We start from the raw sequence: 20,405 nt of genomic DNA on the forward strand, positions 1-20,405 counted from the left end.
ATGGAGTTCATCAGGCGGATGGTGTCCTCAGTGGAGATTGGGTTCCAGTCATTAAGGATGTTCGAGGGGGGTGAAGGTCCAGCAGATGGTTGGGTGGGTTGTTCTCCGGGTTGGTTGTCGAAGCTGTTGTGGATGTCTGCAATTTTGTTGTGGAAGAATGAAGCTAGGGAGTCGCAGAGGGCTTGAGAGGGGGTGATGTCGTTAGAGTTGGCCGAGGGATTGGTAAATTCCTTGACGATGTTGAAAAGTTCCTTGCTGTTGTGGGCGTTGTTATCTAGTCGGTCCTTGAAGGCGGTTTTCTTGGCCTTTCGGATCAGTTGGTGGTGTATGCGGGTGGCGTTTTTGAAGGCGTCCTTGGTGCTGGTGGTTGGGTCTTTTTTCCAGGCCTTCTGAAGGGAGCGGCAGAGTTTCTTGGATTTCTTAAGATCATCGTTGAACCAAGAGGCCTTCTTGCTGCCAAGTTTGCTTTGTCGTTTTTTCAGTGGTGCTAGGATGTCGGCGCTGTTGGATAACCATAGGGTGAGGTTGGTGGCGGCTTGGTCGGGGTTTGAGGAGTGAGTTGGGGGGTTTAGCAGAAGCGATGAGGAGATCTGGTCGATGGTGATTTTGTTCCAGTTTCTTTGCAGAGTTGGTAGGGGGTGGTTGTTGGGTTTGGGCTTGTTGTAGTTAAAGTGAACGCAGCTGTGGTCAGTCCAGAGGAGAGCCGTAGTGTGGCTGAAGGAGACATGATTGCTGGAGGTGAAGATGGGGTCGAGGGTGTGACCTGCGATGTGGGTGGGGGAAGTGACCAGTTGTTTAAGTCCGAGGTTGGCGAGGTTGTCCAAAAGGGTGGTGGAGTTGCGGTCGTTGTTCTTTTCAAGGTGAAAATTGAGGTCTCCCAGAAGGATGTAATCTTTGGAGGGGAGCGCGTGTGGAGTGATGAAGTCCGTGATGTCCTCACTAAATTGTGCGCGGGGTCCTGGTGGCCTGTAAAGGAGGGTGCCTCTGAGTGTGGTCTTGGGGTCGATGTGGATCTGGAAGTGAAGGTGTTCAGAGTTGGCGAGATTGACGTCTGAGCTGGTTGAGATGTGGATGAATTTCTTATGGACGATAGCGATTCCTCCTCCTGTGTGGCCGGTACGGTCCTTGCGTATGATCTTATAATCTTCTGGGATGGCAATGGTGATGTCTGGGGCGGAGGAGGCGTTCATCCATGTTTCTGTTAGGAAGGCGACGTCCGGAGAGATGGTGTCTAGTAGATTCCATAGGTCAATGGCGTGCCTGTGGATCGATCGGGTGTTGAGAAGGATGCATTGTAGGTGGTTGGGGTCGGGAATCTGTGGTGTGGTCTTAGCGGAGTTGTTGTCGGAGCCGATGAATTTGCAGGAGTAGCATGAGAAAGGTCCATGGGTGTGTCCAGGAGCGGCTTGGACGCAGTTGGGGGAGCGGCCGGGGTTAAGGGCTAGGAGGGTGGTGGCATCGTAGGAAATGCGGGAGGGCTGGGCAATGCGAGGGCCAGGGGGTCTGGCACTGGGCGTGGTCCAGGCGCGGACGGGCGTAGACGGGCTTACCTTTGGCGCACCTTCGGCGTGTCCGTAGCGCGTGGACGCTGCGCGTGGGGACATTGGCCATTAATGGATGGTGGAGGGGGCGGAGTGTGGGAGGGTCAGCTGGGAGGCGGGATCGTGGAGGCGGGTCAGGGGATATCACAACACCAAAATGGAGGGCAGAAACGAAAGTGAAAACTGCGAGGGCACAGCACAATGCACGCCAGCAAGCAGTCTAAGGCTCCTAGGTACAGCAGACTAATTCTCCACTAAAAGCGCTATTCACCAAGCAAAGCACAAAGCGCGATGTAAATGATTGATATAAAAGTATCCTAAGCAGCTACAATACTCGCTGTTGTAATCACAGCGCTACAAGCACAAAGCGCGGTAAAATGAGTGATACAAAGTATCCAATGCAGCTACAATACTCGCTGTTGAAATCACAGCGCTACAAGCACAAAGCGCGGTAAAATGAGTGATACAAAAGTATCCAAAACGCTACACCAGCAATATCTTCTTAGCGCGGTTTATCTGTTTGGCGCTACAATACCAGGCGCAGTCTGTAGGTGCAAGGGGCTTCAGCTGCGTTGTAGTTGCTGCAAATCTATTGAGCAGGGGAGCGTGGGGGAGCGACCGTGTAGGATGGAATCCAGGCGGTCACAGCTAGGATCGGTCTGAGGACGGTGAATTCTACGTGTGTGGGAGGGTCAGCTGGGAGGCGGGATCGTGGAGGCGGGTCAGGGGATATCACAACACCAAAATGGAGGGCAGAAACGAAAGTGAAAACTGCGAGGGCACAGCACAATGCACGCCAGCAAGCAGTCTAAGGCTCCTAGGTACAGCAGACTAATTCTCCACTAAAAGCGCTATTCACCAAGCAAAGCACAAAGCGCGATGTAAATGATTGATATAAAAGTATCCTAAGCAGCTACAATACACGCTGTTGTAATCACAGCGCTACAAGCACAAAGCGCGGTAAAATGAGTGATACAAAGTATCCAATGCAGCTACAATACTCGCTGTTGAAATCACAGCGCTACAAGCACAAAGCGCGGTAAAATGAGTGATACAAAAGTATCCAAAACGCTACACCAGCAATATCTTCTAAGCGCGGTTTATCTGTTTGGCGCTACAATACCAGGCGCAGTCTGTAGGTCTGTAGGTGCAAGGGGCTTCAGCTGCGTTGTAGTTGCTGCAAATCTATTGAGCAGGGGAGCGTGGGGGAGCGACCGTGTAGGATGGAATCCAGGCGGTACATAGCATCCTAATGCCGCACCCCCACCCACTATGGGTCACTTTTTAAGCGACTAGGGTTTGAGGATGGAGGATAGGAGCGCCATAGGCATATATGGAGCGATACTAGCTCCATATAGAGTGATCTAGTATGTTCCTAAGAATAGGAATATAGATACCAATGCACTGGCTCGTAATACGGTCACACAGACTCAAATTAGGGGGTTGACCAGCCGTCTCACTTTCAGAACCACATAAATGAGAGACCGAGACTCGAAATAATACTCAGTCATGTGCGCACAGTTTGGTTCATATTTTTAATCGTGCTGCACTGTGTTTTACCCACTGTAAAGTATTTTCACTATTGCAACTACGTGTCACATTAATGCCGTTTAATCATGTGTATCACCATTATTATTGGTTCCATTTGATTTTGACTCCCCGTGTCTATTGGTCAATTGTATATAATAATGAGGAATAGAACGTTATTTAATCCAGGGTGAGGATTAACTAAAAAGTAACGTTACCGCGCTTGTTGATAACACATGAGTGACGAGGCATAAACTCTTCTATGTTGTTTCATGAATGGTGTCACAGGGTTGCCACGGCAACCAAACCAGTTCTAACATGTCAAAGTTTATCTTGTATAAATAATCAACAGCAATGAGATCGGATGCAGTGAGCAAGGTGGCTGTGTCCACCAAAACTCGTCTGAGCAACTAATTGGTGAATAAAACCGTTTCTACTTTGAAGTATGCACGGAGTTAGCGCCTTCTTTGTGAAGTTAAAGTTGGACTGGTGTTCGATATATATATATATATATGTGTGTATGTATATATATATATATATATATATATATACATACACACATATATATATATAATTATTATTATGATAGTTAGGCTCAGGTTTCACTCGTACAAAACCAGTCAAAATTCAGCAGTTCTAGTTAGTTGAGCTAATTATAACTCGCGCCACCTGCAATGCACTGCTTATGACCTCACATATTATATCACTCATGACATGGTCAGTGACAAACCTGATGACATATTAAATTGTTTTTTTCATTGAATAGCTAAGGTTTTTTAAATGCTAATTCCTAACTATAACATCCCTGTAACCTTTGTTTTTGTCAGTAAATTTTTATGGTTTTTAAATAAAAGTCATATTTGCAGAGTGGTGGAGAAAGTGGGCTGAGCCTCCGACCAGCTCTCAGGAATCCCAGTGTGTAGAACTTACAGGTGATACCAGGAGGGCTTATTGGCCCCCAAGGCCCCTCAGGAGTAAAGTGGACTTCTTCCCCCAACCAGTAGCACTCCAGGAGGCGCATTTGCAGAGTGGTGGAGAAAGGGGACGTGGCTTCTGACCACTTCCCAGCAATCTCACTGTGAGGGGCTTACTGGAGATAACAGGAGGTCTTTTTGGCCCCTAATACCCTCAGCAGCCTAGGGGAGTTCATCCCCCAACCAGCAGTGCGCCAAGTGAGAAGTTTGCACAGTGGTGGAGAAAGGGGCGGGCCTCCAAAGACCTCTTAGCTGTTTGGGATTTACTGGAGGTAACAGGAGTTGAAGCAGGAGTGATGAAGTACCCTATGCTCTTGAGGGTCCTTGGGGGCCAACTAGCCCTCCTTCTACCTCCAGTAAGACTCACACAGCTGAATTGCTGACCGGTCATCAGAGACGACACCCCCTTTCTCCGCCACTCCTCAAACCCGTCTCCTGGCTCACTGCTTCTTGGGGGAAGAAGTCCACTTTAGTCCTGCGGCCCTCAGGAGGCAAAGGTACGTCATCCCCCCACCAGAGGCTCGTTTGCAGAGTGGTGAAGAAAGAGAGCGTGGCCTCTGACCACTTCTCAGCAATCCCACTGTGAGGGGCTTACTGGTGGTAACAGGTGGTCTTTTTGGCCCCTAAGACCCTCAGCAGCCATGGGGACTTCATCCCCCAACCAGCAGTGCGCCAGGTGGGACATTTACACAGTGATGGAGAAAGGAGCAGGGCATCCGGCGAGTTGCCGGTCTTTTTTCTCTAAATGTTTTGTTCTCTTTTCTAAGGGCTGATTTCAGCCCCGGGCACCCTGTCCCTGGCGCCCAGGTTTTCTTTTTTTTTTCTTTTTCTTTTTTTTTAAATAAAAGAAGGGGGCTGCCCTCTTTATTTATTTATTTTACATTTTGAATATTGAAGGAGGCCATGTGGCCCCCTCCCGGGACAATTTTTGCCCCTGGGCCTGGCCGTAGTACTGGGTGCTCTGGTTCCACCGTGAGTACCGAGTTTTTTAATGTTGGGGGCCGCGGAGGGCCTGGCTCCCCTCCTCCTGCAGGAGCCGGCATTGCTTTTGGACAGAGGGAGCTGCTGAACATGCGGTTCCCTCTGTCCAAAAGTAATTCTGCTCCCACCAAGCAATAGCAAACAGCAATGTCCATGGGATGGGAACCCAGGGACATTTCTGGAGTTGGCCATGGCAGGGGTGGCGGTCCCTGGGCCATGGTGACCCCAGGAGGGGGGCCGTGCAGCCCTCTCCATTACAACATACAGCCCCAGGTAGGAGGTGGTCCCCGGGTCTATGGGGGTGCACCCGGCCACTGTTTTTTAACCATTTGCCCCGGGAGGTGGCTGTCCCAGGGGCTGCGGGGGAAAGTCAGAGCCCCACCATTATTACATTTAGCCCCGTGGAGGTGGTTGTCCCTGGGGCTGCGAGGACCCGCGCAGGCCCCCCTGCATCCATAAAACATTTGCCCTGCAGAGGTGGCAGTCCCCATGGCAACGCCGATGGCTGAATTTTAGGGCTGGTGGCAGGAGGGGCTGGGGTGGGATCTTTACCACACATATACCTTTACTAATCATGCCTTTACAATGAAATTTGTTGTAAAGGCATGAGTGGTAAAGACGTGGTTGTTGTAAAGACAGCGTGGTTAAGGCATGCTTGGTTTGGGCATGCTTGGTTGTGTCATACAACCTGCATGGCGGGTTGCGCGAGTTGTAGTTACTTCAGGGCTCCAGTTATAGTTCAGTAGTTAGTCCTGTGTCCATAGGAAATTGATATTTTGTTCTCCTTATAACTTTGGCGCCATACCCTCACACAGTACATCAGTTTCTTTTAGTTTAAAATGTTGTTTTGCAAAATACATTGTCACCTAACTATAACGTCATTTAAATCTTTGTTTGTTTTCCAGTGAATTGTGTGTTTGTCCAACAGTAGACAAAAATTGTATTCATTCATATGTGCTTAACCATACCAAAGATAATATATATACACATGTATGCACTTTTAGTCTTACTTCTATGTTTGGCCTGCTTTTTGCTTCCATTGTTGGCCATGTGGCGAAGTGGAGATATCTTCTAAGATGAAGTAATGTGAGGGACACTTTGGGACAGTAAACTTGATCAGATGAATAGTCACTAATAAAACTCATGACGTCATATTCATTATGGCTATCCTAAATAACTGGCTGGATTTTACAATTGGGTGGTCGACAAGCCTAGACCCGTATCCATGCCTTTTCATTTACATCGTATTGTCCTCTTTTTATCCCCCAACATTTCCGTAAATGCCAGCCCATTGTATAGTTGTCACTGGACAAATGATGTTGAAATAGAGGGCGGATATAGCTAGGTATTTTAGCTTAGTATAGTGAGGAGGCAGTGGGGAGTCTGCCGTTGAGGTACTCATCGGCATCTCTTCATGGAAATGTATCTATTTACACCTGCCATGATCTTGGGAAAGGGCCCATCTTCTCTCTGCAGCCAGTACCCTGGTACATGGGCACCGCGCCTGATTGGTTTTATGCGGAAGATGGCAGCCCGGCTCTTGCTGCATATTGTTGAGTGGAAGGTGGTCTGAACTTGTGGGATGGTTCACTGGCCCCTGCTATGGTAGGAAAGGGAACAAACGGCTCAGATGATGGGGATTGTGTCCATCTTCTGTACATGTTAGCTGCGTGTCTGTGTTTATACCAAAGTGCTATTGCGGAATGAAAGTTAAATCCGACTTGGCGTACAACAGTGTTATGTGGGGATGCTGTTGCGGCAGGTAGGTATACAGGCCTGCTAACAGTGGCGGTTTCTTTGTAGGGGCATTGGGGCGTCGCCCCCCTGGTTTCTCACAGTGAGAGAAGCAGAAAAGGCAGAAAATGGTAAAACTACCATTTTATGTTTCTGCTTCTCGCGCTGCGAGAAAGCAGTAGTGCCTGGTGTGCCTGGTTGTGGGAGGGCGGGTGGGCGTTCCTGCTCGTGGGCAGGGGGGAGTGGCTTGCCCAATGTTGTGGGCCCTGGCTGCTTTGTTCTGCCCCAGGGCCGAACAAAACAGTCATGCGCACTCCCCCTTTTCTCTATGAAGGGTGCATGCAGCAGCATACATAGAGGAAATGGACCCCGCTGGGGCGCTCTCCGCTACACCTCCCCAATCACAACGCTGCCATTTCAGCGTTGTAATTGGCAGAGGGGAGGGAGGGAGGCTGCCTGTGGGAGGCACTGCAGCTCCCAGAAGAGTTGTAGGAGAGAGAGCGGCAGCAGGAAGCGCGGGACGGTATGTTTTATTTAATTTTGTAAACCTCTCGCGCCTCCACCCCTACCCGACCCCCCCCCAGCCACCCGTCATGCGGGCCGCGACTGGTAACAATGGCATGCCGAGTGCGTGATGAGTGAAGCGACATACTTAAGCTGTCATATTCCGTGGATAGGCCATAGCCTGCATAATGATTCATTGATCCCACCCCCTGCATTCATCAAAAGTGCCAAGAAGTACAAAGGTTTCGGAAAGATGGCTCCCGGTCTTTTATGCTTTTAATGTCATTGAAGTTTAGGTTTAAAGTATTTTATTGCAGTTTCATAAACAAGGAAAAAACAGTACAAACAAGAAATACAGTCGTCGTGATTAAGTACTGCAAAGACTTTTCTCCTGTAGCACCGTCTGAAAATCACATATTGCTATCCACGCATTCGCAGAGTCTTAGTGTAGGCAAAGGGGTCGTGACGACAGATTCCAGAACCAACAACCCCCCCAACTCCCCCCTCCCGTACCCTCCCTCCCGATCCCTCCCTCCCCTCCCTTTCCCTCTGTGCCTGTACAAATGCCCTATACTTCCTGCCCTTCCTTAAAGGAGCCACACCCTCCAATGCACCCCCCCTCTATGTCGGTTGCGTAATCGGGATTGTCAGTCGCAGCAGCCTAAGATATCATGGACAGGTAATCTCCTTGAACTCCGACTGCAACAAGATAAGAAAAGGCTGCCACAGGTCATCAAACCTATCCACCTCCCCCGCCACCGTGAGGGACAGCTTCTCCATTCCCAGAACGTGCCATAACCTGTGCCACCAGCCTACGGAATGAGGAAGGGTGGTGGTTCGCCAGTATATGAGTATGTTCTGGATTGCCGAGCCTAAGGCGATCACTATCTGTCTGCCTTGCCTGGAGCGCAGAGGGTACATCAAGCCATTGGGCAACCCTAATAGAACATAGGCAGGGAGGCGAGGTAATTCGATGTTAAAGCACTGGTCTATCTCGTCTAAAACCTCTTTCCAGTACGGACCCAGCAACGGACAATCCCACAAAATGTGCGTAAGTGTGCCTACCTGCCCGCATTCGCGCCAGCAGGTGTCCGAGATGTGATGGTTCATTTCGTGCAACCTCTGAGGCGTGTAGTAGCAGTATGTGGATATCTTAGTGAAGGTCTCCGTGAGCCCGGTGTGGTATGCGGAATGACGCGCTCGGTAGGAGATGTCGTCCCATTCTTTATGACTCAGTTCCCTCCCCAACTCTCGTTCCCAGCGAGCCCTCCCGGGGTTATGGATGTGGTAAGGGGGGGGTTGCAAAAGTCGATATATGTCTGAAATGAGCTTGGCGTCCGAGGAACGCGTTGCCAGCCACATCTTGTACGGAGTAAGCTTCCGATCAGCCAGCTCCCTTACCTGCGGCTGAAGCGCCCTATGGCGTACTTGCATGTATCGCATACGTTCAGTCTCAGGCAAGCGGTATTCCCGGCGAAGGTCTTCGAACGGCACGGCGCCTTCCGGGCCATAGATATGGAACAGTGCGCAGCATCTAGCTGCCTGCCAGAGCGAGAACGCTCCAGGTTCCGTTCCGGGTCGGAAGTCGGGGTTCCCCACCAGTGGCGTAAGCGGTGACGGGAAGGTGGTAAGGTCATGTTTAATATTCACCGCATCCCAGATACGGAGCGGGACCTGGGTGACAAAGGACGCATAGAGATTGGGGGGTCGGTGACCTTTGCGAAGGAAGGGTATCTCTTGTAGAGTCCTGCCCGCCACCGCTTGATCCTGGAACAGCCAGTGCCTGTCAGACTCCCATTTGCTCCATTCCACCAGGTACCTCAGCTGCGCTGCCTGAAAATACTTGTGGAGATCCGGAATACCAAGACCACCGGACTCGGGTGCCAGCGTGGACAGGGCTCTCCTGAGTCTGGGTTTACGGCCCTGCCAGACAAACCGTGCGATATCGGTCTGAGCCTGACGTATCCACCCCTTCGGCGGCTGGAGTGGTAAGGCCCGGAACAGATACAGTACCTGCGGTAAGAGGGTCATCTTCACCGCGGCGATCCGTCCCAACAATGATAGCATACCCTTGCTCCAACGGAGTAGTTCCTCCTTCATTTTCTTGCCCAGGGCTGCGTAGTTAGCAGTAACCATGGCAGGCAGAGAGGGCGCCAGTAGTACCCCAAGGTATGGGATCAGCTCTCCCGACCATCGCATGGGGAATTGTCTCTGTAGCTCAAGCCGTGTAGCAGAGGCGAGCGAGATGTCAAGGGCCGCCGACTTTCTCATGTTCATTTTAAAACCCGCCACCGCGGCGAAGGCGTCCATCTCGGCAATGCAAGCGGGGAGCGACTCCCTCGGGTTGTCAAGCATTAAAATCACATCATCCGCATACAAACTGATGGTGTGAATGTATCCCCCCATCCGGACGCCAGTCACCTCCGGGTTTCGCCGAATCCTCTGAGCAAAAGGCTCCATGTAAAGAGCGAAAAGCAGTGGGGAAAGTGGGCACCCCTGTCTGGTCCCTCTCTCTATCGCGAATCGGTCAGAGTTGCAGCCATTCACTCTCACTATCGCAGTAGGAGATTTATAACAATTAAATATGAGGGTGCGGAACTTCTCTCTGATACCCAATTTGCAAAGCACCTTCTCTAGGTAGGGCCAATGCACCCGGTCGAACGCCTTCTCCGCATCGACCGAGAGCAGCATGCGCTCACCGGGGATACGGGAGGCCTTCTCCAGGATGTGGACCACCCTTTTAGTGTTATCCACCGTCTGTCGGCCCGGGACAAACCCGGCCTGATCTGGGTCCACAAGTCCCGGCAAGTGTGGTGCTAGACGCGCCGCTAGACTCCCAGTGTAGAGCTTGAGGTCTACATTGAGTAGCGAGATCGGCCGGTAGGAGGCACATTCGGTCCGGTCCTTCCCTGGCTTAGGGATAACCGACACTGTGGCCCGCAGGTGATCCGGAGGGATGGCCCCAGGCTCGGCAAAGGAGTTAAAGAGTCGCGTCAACAGCGGCACCAACTCTGGACAGAATATTTTATAGAAAAGCGGGGTGTAACCGTCAGGTCCCGGGGCCTTCCCATGCTTGAGGCGGGAGATAGCACTAATCACCTCCTCCGGTCGAATGTCCCGCTCCAAGTGTTCCGCCTGCTCTGATGTGAGAACAGGAAGGTCGACCGACGCGAGGTAATCGGTCTCAGCTGAGGCGGAGGGGGACTCGCCCGCGTATAGGTCGGCGTAATAGCGACGGAATCCGTCCGCGATCCGGTGGTCCTCCATGGCCAATGTACCACCAGGGCCGGACAACTCCGTGACCCGTTGGCGCAGATGCTGCACCCGGAGTTTATTCGCTAGCAGTCGGCCGCATCGGTCACCGCCTGTGTAGTACGCATGTTTCATGTGCAGCGCTGCATATTCCGCCCTATCCATGTCGAGCGCGGAAAGGAGCTTCCGGGCCGCTTTGAGTTGCCTCCAGACTCTGGGGGCCCCCGTCCTCCGATGCATGTGTTCCAGCTCCCGCACGGTGTCAGTAAGTTTGTCTCTTTTCCGCTGCCGGTCCCTATTCTCCACTGAGGAGATGGCGATAAACTCACCCCGGAGCACCGCTTTCAGGGCTGCCCACTGCGTCGCCCGGGAGGTATCTCCGTTCTCATTGTGTTCCCGAAACTCAGTAATCGCAGCGCGTACCTGTTTCAGTACCGCTGGTCTATGCAACAGGGTATCCCGTAGACGCCAAACTCCGCGAGACGGAGACACCGGCGGCAGCTGGAAGGATCCCGTCACCGGAGCGTGATCAGACAACGCGAGGACCCCTATATCAGAAGCGGTCGCCAATTCCGCCATCGGCCCCGTAACCAGGAGATAATCCAGCCTCGCATAAGTCCTATGTGCGTGGGAGTAGTAGGAATAGGCCTGTGTAGTGGGGTGTAAGCGTCTCCAGAGATCATGCATGTCCAGATCCCCCAGGTGAGAGTTACTCAACTGCGAAAATTCCCCGGTGTGCGGGTGGCGCTGTGTGGACCTATCTAAGGACGAGTTAAAGACCATATTCAGGTCGCCCCCAATGATTATGTGTCTGTCTGGGGTAGTCGCAATGTCTGCTTGGGCAGTTTGTAAAAACAGATCCTGACGTTCATTGGTGCTATATATGGAGCCCACCGTGAATAGAAATCTCGTAAGCCAGGAGCCTCCCCTTTTGCTCTGCGACCTTGTGCAGTACCTCCCCTCTAAACCTCCCAGAGACCAGGATAGCCACCCCCGCCATCTTAGTAGCCCCAGAGGAAAAGAGCTGCACCGGGAACTTTGGAGACCGCATCCTGGGACAGTCTCGGGCCAGCAAGTGAGTTTCCTGCAAGAGGCAGATGTCCGCCTGGGTACTCTCGAGGAGGGACAGTATTGCCCTGCGCTTGACCGGATTATTTAACCCCTTGACATTAAGAGTGACAATCCTAAGAGCCTTGAAGAAACATTGTAAGAGTGGCGCTGAATGGGCCTGAAGTAAAAGGGAGTCCAGTACAAGTCGGCAATGTGGGTCGGAAGAAAAGCCTTATACATCCAGCACAACATTTCGCACTCTGTTCCTGCGGAGGAAGGACAAGGCAAGAGCAGTAGCAAAGAACAATGACATCAACCCAACGCGAATTCTGGATCCTCCCCTGAGTAGGCCTCAACCAGCCCCAATAAAGTGACATGAGGACATAGCAAGCGCGGCAGTAAGCAAATGTAGCACATCCCAAACCCCGTATCTCCCTCACCCCAACTCCCCCAACAGTCCCCGAACTCCCCGTATCCCCATCCCCCTTCCAGAGCCCTACCCACCTCCCCCCTCCCCCCCTGCAGCCTCGGCCCCAACTGTGCAGAAAACTCCATTGTCCCAGTCCAGTCCCTAGCGGACAAGTCCGTGGAGAAGTATTCGAGTGGACGTCCAGCCACCACCGTAGCCCTCCCGGAGCCCCCCCTCTCCCCCAGAACCCTCGAACCTGCAATGTCGATGATGCCAAGACGATCTCCCCCCGGAGGTTGCTCAGGCCGTCAAGGCCGTGTCACTTGACGACGTGTCTCTGGATACCTCTCGTATGGCGCTGTCCATTTCCGCTCTGATCGTGGGGGAATCCGGTCGAGGAGGCAGGAGCGTAGGTCGTCGCCGTCGAACCGTTTGCCATCCCTCCCTGGAGTTACGGCGGCGAGGCGGCGATACAGTGTCATCCGCTGCGGTGATACCCAGCACTCCGCATGTGTCTTGAAGGGATCGCAGTTGATGCAGCGTTCCATTCCATCGGAAAATAAGCCTAAAGGGGTGGCCCCAAGAGTACTGCGTGTCGTGCTCTCGCAGAAAGTCCGTGGCAATCTTGAAGGACTTGCGTTTCTGCAACGTGATCGTGGATAAGTCCTGAAACAAGGCTAGTTGCTGACCTCGGAAGCTCACCGGGTGTTTGCGGCGTGCCTCGCGCAAGAACCGTTCCTTCAGGGGAAAATCCGGCAGGAAGGCCAAGATGTCTGGGGGCGGCGCTGAGGCGCGGCGCGGAAGTCCCACTCTATGTGCCCTGTCGATTCTCACCGGGAAGTCTCCAGGTTCGCCCAATATGTCGCGAAACAGGTCCCTCAGGTAGGCTGCTGTGTCTTCCCCCTCTTCTTTAGACGGAACGCCTCTGACTCTGATGTTGTTGCGCCTGGACCTATTCTCGAGATCTTCTGCGTGGGCCTGGAGGTCAATCTGTTGGTCCCTAAGCCGCAGTACCTCCTGTTGTAGGTGTACGATCTCTTCGTCCCGGGATTGATTAGCGTCCTCCATGGTGGAGACACGTTCTCCAAGCGAGTCGACTTCTCTCCTCACCTCTCGGACCTCGCCAGCCACCTCCTGCTTCAGCGTCTGAAAGTCCTCCCTGAGGGAGCTAAACAGCGACTCCAGAAAAGACCCGGTGACCGGAGGTTCACCCCCCTCTGCTCCTCGAGAGCTAGTTGGAGGGCTCGGGGCTGGCTGGGACCTGTCCTGTCGTGTGGCGTTTCTGCCCAGCATTTCGGGCAGGGTGCGCTCTCCTTTCTTGCCCCCTCTGTTGCCCGACATCTCAGAGGCGGGGGCGCGTCGCAGGTGGAGGAAGGCCGTCGGTATGATAATGCAACTGCGTCCCTCGCTCGGAGTGCCTCCGCTGCAGGTCAGATCAGTGGAATGCCAGGGCCCTGGGGCAGCGCCCCACGCACGGGCGCAGTAGCCCACACTCAACCGCAAGTCAACCGGTAGAGGGGAACGACCAGTGGTCAACGGCGACAGTCATTGAGTGCGCCCCTCCTGCTCAGGAGCGGATCACCTCGCTGGCTCCAGGCTGATGGCCGGGACACAGCTCCTCCGCAAAGGTCCGGGGTGTTCACCGCCGTCTCACAGGGAGAAGCAGTATGGGGTGGGCCCCCTCCTGGCCGGATCGTGCCACCTCAGCTAGCCGGTCAGTTGTCCGTAGGGCCCTGGGCGGCCCTGGGGTCCGAAGGGCCCTCTTGCGGATGCGGCTTCACAGCTCAGGCCCGGGGTACCAATGGCTCGGCGGCGGGCAGGACCGCCGGATCTCGAGGCGGCTCCTCCGCCCAGGCCCAGCGTGGCTGTCTCCTGTTCTCGTCTCTCGGGTCCTCCCCTCTGCAAACGGGACCGGCTGGGCACTCAGAGACGTCCCCGGTTGCTTCACTCGGCTCACCTCTCAGCCGGGGTCTCTGGAAGGAGTCCGTCGGCGTCTCCGGCCTGCCAGGCCTCCCGGCCCTCTCAATCCCCGGGGTCGCGTAGCGACTCTACGCCGGCTCCTCCCCCGGTCCGCTCCGTGAGACGCGTCGCCGCCGCGACCGCCACCTCCACCCTCAAAGTGCTCCGGCGGTCCGGGAGGGGTATATCCCCGAACCCCCGATGGTCGGTGGGGCTCGGAGACGCACTACGGCCCAAGGGCTCCGTGGGCTGGCCGCGGCCTCCCTCTCACGGGACCGCGTCTGAGCCGCGGTTGCCGCCTGCTCCAGGGACCGGCGTGGCGAGGCGGCGCGCTATGCTATCAGCACCACCGGAGGCTCCAAACAGCTCACACCGTGCTCGCAGCCGTGTCCGGCCTCCTCTCCGCCGAATCCGGGGGAGATCAGCGGCGCAGGACGGTTCAGGGGCTCCGGGGTCTCAGGAGCTCACGGCAAGAGCGTCTTGTCAGCCCGCCATCTTGGCCACGCCCCGTCATTGAAGTTTAAATGGCGCTCTAAAAGTATTGTTTTTCTTCTGCCTCACTTGTTTTTCATGAATTCCCTACCACTAAGTCGGTCTCCACCCACTCGAAAATAGCAGGTTTTGACCACTCAATTCGTATAAGATGGTGTTGACGTATGTATGGTGTGGTTTTCTGTGCGCCTTTATGACAAATACTTTCCCTGTTCCTCTGGGTCAGGAATGATTAGTGACAATATGGAGGAATGTGTAAAACTTCGAAAACCGAGATGTTTCTACAAATTACCAAAAGACATATCTTTGAAAAGTGTGACTGAAGTATATCATTGGCCGTATTAGGTGATCAATAAAACAAAACTTGAATTTAGAAGGCATCACCATGTTTTCTATTCATTTAAAACGGTCAAACAAATAATAAAAGTGGATGTATTGAAAACGGAGTGCACTAGCCATGCAGAGGCCTTATGCAATGGAAGCTGCAGATCCAAATTATCGGGCCTTACTGTGGTTGCAGACGCTTATAAGAAGGTGGTTTATTTTGTATTCAGTTCGCATTTATTAGTTTATTACTTTTTATAAAGTGCTGGGTTGTGTCCGTTCTGACATCACAAAGCGCTACGGTACAGGTACATACTGAAGTGCCTCTTGTTAACCCCTTCGACGCTCATGACGAGCTGGGCTCGTCATGAGGTAGCCTCCTCGCACGCTCATCATGTAAAGTGCGCTTTTGAAAAAGTCAGCGCAGCAGCAGAATTTCAACCGCACGCATGCGGTTAAGTGCTTCGGTGTGCTCGTAGCTAAATAGCCCATATGTTTACTTCGTGCCTTCGTAATAGATAGAAAGCAGAGAACAGAACACAACCCTCTGGGAAGCTGTCTCGTTTCCTAGCGCTCTGTTCACCTCCATCAGCCTTGAAACGCCTCTGACGGGAGTCACTCACTTTAGACGAGGGAGCGCTTGACAAGGCAAATTGTGGCTGGAGGAAGTTTACTGTTGTTAATGTAACTGGTAGTTACATATTTATTCGACATGTATGGCGCTGCTATTATCTTTGGGTTCAATGTGGGATTAGCTTTCAGTGGGGCCAATAAACGGAGACCTTTGCTTTGTTATCATGTCTCCGCTCCTCATTTTACCAAAAATGTGCGGCTGGTGACTTCAATGTTTTTATTGCTTCTAAATACATTTGTTGCAACTCTCGAGAGTGAGGCGAGGCTCTCTTTTGCTGCACAAGACCCGGCGGTATAAAGTGTGCGTGCTCGATCATTCCTGCATGGATGCATTAGGCAGACTTTCTTTTTAGCTGACCGAGTGGATTGCTTGCGTGGCGCTATTCGCTCTCTGCTTCTTCTCCAGGCAATTTAGCTTCCCTTGGGCAGTGAGTTCTCGCTGTAAAATAGGATGTACACACTACAGTAGAGCGTGCTAAGCATACATTTGTAATAATGGATTTATCATTCCAAAGTAATTTGTAATGCCCTGGCGCAGAGCAACACTTAAAATAATGTAAATAAAGACTATCGGATTAACGTCAGAGAGGTGCGTTTCTTCTGACTATCCCGAGTCTTTGCAAAATAAATGCCACACTTTTATTTTAAGATGGCTTCCTTGTTGACACGCTGTGAACAGAGTTTAATACTGTGTTATGTGTTGTCTTTTAAATCCTTTATGCCCCCTCCTCAATGCCTAAGATGTGCATTGTTTTAGTTGATAACAACTGAAACAAGCATTTGCAATGCAATGAGATGCTAGTTATGCCCATGGCAGCTTCACCCAACCTGTGCCTACCAACAGCAAACACACGATGAACGCACCGTGCACAGCCTGCAAACAAGTGCGCAGGCCAAACCCAATGCACACAGGACGCATAGAGCCAAGACTATACTTTGCCACTACACCCCCGCACACAAACATCTCACGCTCTCTGCATACCACCAGACACAATTCTACACGCATCACCTAAAATCTAGCTCCCCGCCAATAGGTCTATAATCTGCTATAAACTACCAACAGAAAGTCAAATGATGTCTGCTCACTGCCCCCATGAAATCCAAGGTGTTTACTTGCAGTTAAATGAAATAAGGCATTTGTTTATTGAATGGTTGGTTGTGCATTGCTGACCTCAGAGTGGTTGACACCTTCCTGCTTTCTCAAATTTGCTTGAAAATGCACCATTTGCCCACTATTTTTTCAAAGTTTCCACGGGGGAAACCCCCCCGAGCCCCCTGTGGGTAGTTCAGGCTCGCTCGCTACTCTCGCTCGCCACAGTGAAGTACAACAATTGTTTTATGCTTCACCACCTTCAAATGTCACCAGCCGCTGCTGCATGCTAAATAAACCGGAAGTTTCTGTGCCTTCGATATTCATTTATTTATGGTCGCACATAGTGCAGTGAGAACAAAGATAGACCTGAGCCCTTATTCCAAATACGGCGCTCGCTTAAATGGGTGTGTAGAGTGCTGCCTGGGCAATGCGCTCTGTTTTTTTTTGTTTTTTTTTTTAAGATTGGTTTATTGGGTCTGAATCATCACATAACAAAAAAGAAGAATAGACAATAATCGAAATACATTACCACAGTTTCACATCAGATAGGTAAAATTGCATGTCTCGTGACCACAGCTTTTCTCTTTTCATGTGTCAAAGCCTTGTGTGCTCAGTATGTGACTCATCGCAGAGACATCATGATGTATCGGAGAGGTGTCAGTGTGTCACCCGCCAGTAAACGGCTATGCATGTGTTTATTACCGCATCGTCGGTCCTTTTCCAGTAGTAACTCTCAGGCGGGTGTGAGGTAGTACTACAGGCATATTAGGTGGGGCCAGTGATGTAGGTGTATCCCAGATTCTCTTTGGAACTATAAATACTATGTGTGTGTTCAGTATATAACTGCGCCCGGGCTGTCTGCCGATCTATTATTCAACGATTCTCAACTGTGGGGAATCAAAAACTGGGGAAGTGGGGTGTCGGGAGGGGGGGGGGGGTTCTGACTGGGAAATGTGCTCTGTTGGAGTAAAAGCGCTCTCCCCACTACAGTCACGAACTCTCGTCAGCCTGTGCGTATTACTTACAGTACAGCATTTTTTTCTTTTGTTTAGAAACTCTGAAAGCATACCTGGGCTGTGGGAGAATATTCCACAGTATTCAACAGCCCATGCTGAAGAATTACAGTATGCATTAACCTTTTCTTCTTCGCTTATGGCACGTTTTCCTCTTTTAAAATGAGCATGCTCCAATACTGAACAGTAATTTGAGGTGCTCATATCATGTATTTAATAGATGTGTTCTGTTTTTGTTTTCCTTTTTAGGTCCGTGGACCCTCTAAACGAAGGACAGAATTCTCCCCCAGACTCGCTTTGGAGGCGGTACAGCGAATTTGAACTTTTACGGAATTACTTGCTAGTTAACTACTCCAGCGTAGTGGTGCCACCTTTGCCAGAAAAACGGGTAGGTTGAAATAGATGCTTCTTTCAACAGTCACTCTTAAACGAGCTGTTTCTCATGAGTTGTGATTTTTGTTCACACAGGCCGAGTTTGTTTGGCATAAGCTATCAGCTGATAACATGGATCCAGACTTTGTGGAAAGACGAAGGATTGGTTTGGAAAACTTCCTGCTGCGGGTGGCCTCTCACCCAATTCTGTGCCAAGACAAAATCTTTTACTCCTTTTTAACACAGGTATTTCACATTCTTTTTATTCTCTGCAAGCATAGTCATATTCTGTATCTTGGGAGAACCGCTCAATTTATGTTCGATGTAGATCCCCATGAGTGATGGAGTGATCATGCTGGACTTGTTACTAGTTTTTAATGCCGGCATAAGCATTTGCTAAAGGCGTTATTGGCTTGAGCGCTTTATCATTCGTTTTTTTAAAGTCTGTGTTTATGTATTTGCACAGTGACATACATGCATTACAACCTCAAAAACATAACAACTCTGACCTTCATTTTCCATTCTTGCCAACATACTTGTGTTATAGTCACCTGGCCCTCATGTGCGTGCCGTGCCCCCTTCCCGCTCGTTTCCTGCAGGTTATCATCCAACCCCCTCGGCTACTATTATTACAAGCCACATCTTTTGCTTGATCCGTGGAAATACCTAGATTCTCCTCTGCATCCTCATATACTCTGCTGCACCAGTTCTGGAGCATCCCTGTGATACGAAGGAGCACCCTCATATGCACCAGATGTAGACACCTGGTCCCCTGCTTGTGACTCCGCCGCCTACTATGCTGCCAATATGTCTGCACAGATCTTTAAGTTCTCAGTTAACTTTTGGAGTCTAGGGGGAGGCTCATGTGAGTCTCCTCTGCCATGGAACATTCAATGGTGTCCCTTGCCCACAGTTTTCTTGCGGGTCCTTTAGTACCCTGCCATCCCATAGCGACCATAATTTCACTAGGAGGAGTGCCAGTTGCTGGAATTTGTATTGCATCTTTACTTGTTTGGGGTCCCCCAAAATACCCAGCAAATACTGCTTAGGGGATGGGTCTAGGGTCAACCTTGTTGCTCTCCAGATCCGCTCAACCACTGCCCGCCAGTTCTTTGTCACAGTTCTATGCTAGATGAAAACATTTTGCGCTCCCAGTCCGCAGCAAAGGCACGCTGCAGAGCGGCCCACATAAATCCTGTTCAGCTTAAGTGGCGTAAGGTACGTGCGATGTGCATAAATAAAATTAACGAACTTAAATCTGGCATGCCCAGAGACCCCCTTAACCACTGAACAGGTCCTTTTTCTCTCATATTAGTGAGTTGCCTCTCTAAATTGGTGCCCCGGGCCATCCTAGCTACCAACTGTCTTCTGGGTCTTTCCATTTTAAGGGCTTTATACATCCCAAGACACCAGGTATACCTCCTCACCCATGCTTGAGAGTAACTGTTGCCTGAAGGAAAGCTATTGCAGTACTTTGTTATCGAACAGGCGCACAGAGTGCCAAACAGACCCCCGCCACCAGGAGCAAACCCAAGACCATTATTGTTCCAGGTACTGAACTATAGGGACAGGGACGCAATTCTACAAGAAACCAGGAAGTTTAAGAGAATATAAGTGGCAAACTGTACAGCCAAGTTTTTCCCAGACTTCGCTGCAGCAGTGCAAAGGCAAAGGTACTCCTTCATGGAGGTGAATCGGCGACTTTGACAAGGAGACATCAAATACTCCCTGCTGTTCCCTGCCTGTCTGCGAGTAGTTGCCAAAGGGACAATCTCACTTTTTTGACACCCCACTTGCAGCTTGGGAATGGTTAGACTTCCTGGATTTGGCAGAGGGTGCAACGCCCACTGGAAGGGTAGATGAAAAACACCTGAACACAGACCCGAAAAAGCCCAGAGGAGGGAAAAGACGCAAAAAACTACCATTATCTCAAAGCCGTGGCCCAAACCCAGAGCAAATGAGACCGGACCAGCGAAATGCACTTCAAGCAGTAGCAGAAATAGAAATTGCATTGGGTAACACATCATCTGAAACAAGCATACCGGATCAGGAGAGCGAAAAGTATGAAACTCTGAACTCGCAAGGGTTGGATGCGTTACCAGTGATTACTCCTCAAACTGCAGACGGCATAATATAATGCACTATATCTGAGCCGCTAGATTCCATTTACGATTTCATCAACGGATAAGCAAGTATTAAGGAACTTTGGTTTTGTTGTTTCATATTATGGTGGCTAATTCTAATGCTGTTTGAAGGAGGTTCATCTCCCCCACCCCCCTACCCACACTTTTCTAAAATTAGGCACCAAGTATATTCCCTCTTGGCAACTTTAGAAACTGCTGTTATGTACTGTAATGAGAATTGCCACGCCAGAGAAGCGGCCCAAATAATAATTTATAAGGCTCTGGTATATGCCTTCATTATTGTATGAAAGGAGGACGTCACAACTTAACCTAGATTTGTTCATATCTATTGATTTATATTGTCTGAGTGACCTACCCCCTCTGACATAAGTGATATGTCTATCTATTCAGATGTTTAGACGAT

The 20,405-nt window shown here is 51.0% G+C and overlaps 1 protein-coding gene across 2 annotated transcripts in view; it reads left to right on the plus strand.

Annotated features, from left to right (window-relative positions):
- The window catches only part of SNX4 (sorting nexin 4), a 480,207-nt gene that overhangs the window by 137,537 nt on the left and 322,265 nt on the right, over positions 1-20,405 (plus strand). For both annotated transcript variants that reach the window (XM_078682437.1, XM_078682436.1), the window contains 2 exons: positions 17,736-17,874; positions 17,955-18,104. In XM_078682437.1, the coding sequence (XP_078538563.1) occupies positions 17,736-17,874; positions 17,955-18,104 (289 nt within the window). The remainder of the gene's footprint in view (positions 1-17,735; positions 17,875-17,954; positions 18,105-20,405) is intronic.

This window comes from Lissotriton helveticus, chromosome 3_1 (assembly GCF_964261635.1).
Source record: "Lissotriton helveticus chromosome 3_1, aLisHel1.1, whole genome shotgun sequence".
Classification (NCBI taxonomy): Eukaryota; Metazoa; Chordata; class Amphibia; order Caudata; family Salamandridae; genus Lissotriton; species Lissotriton helveticus.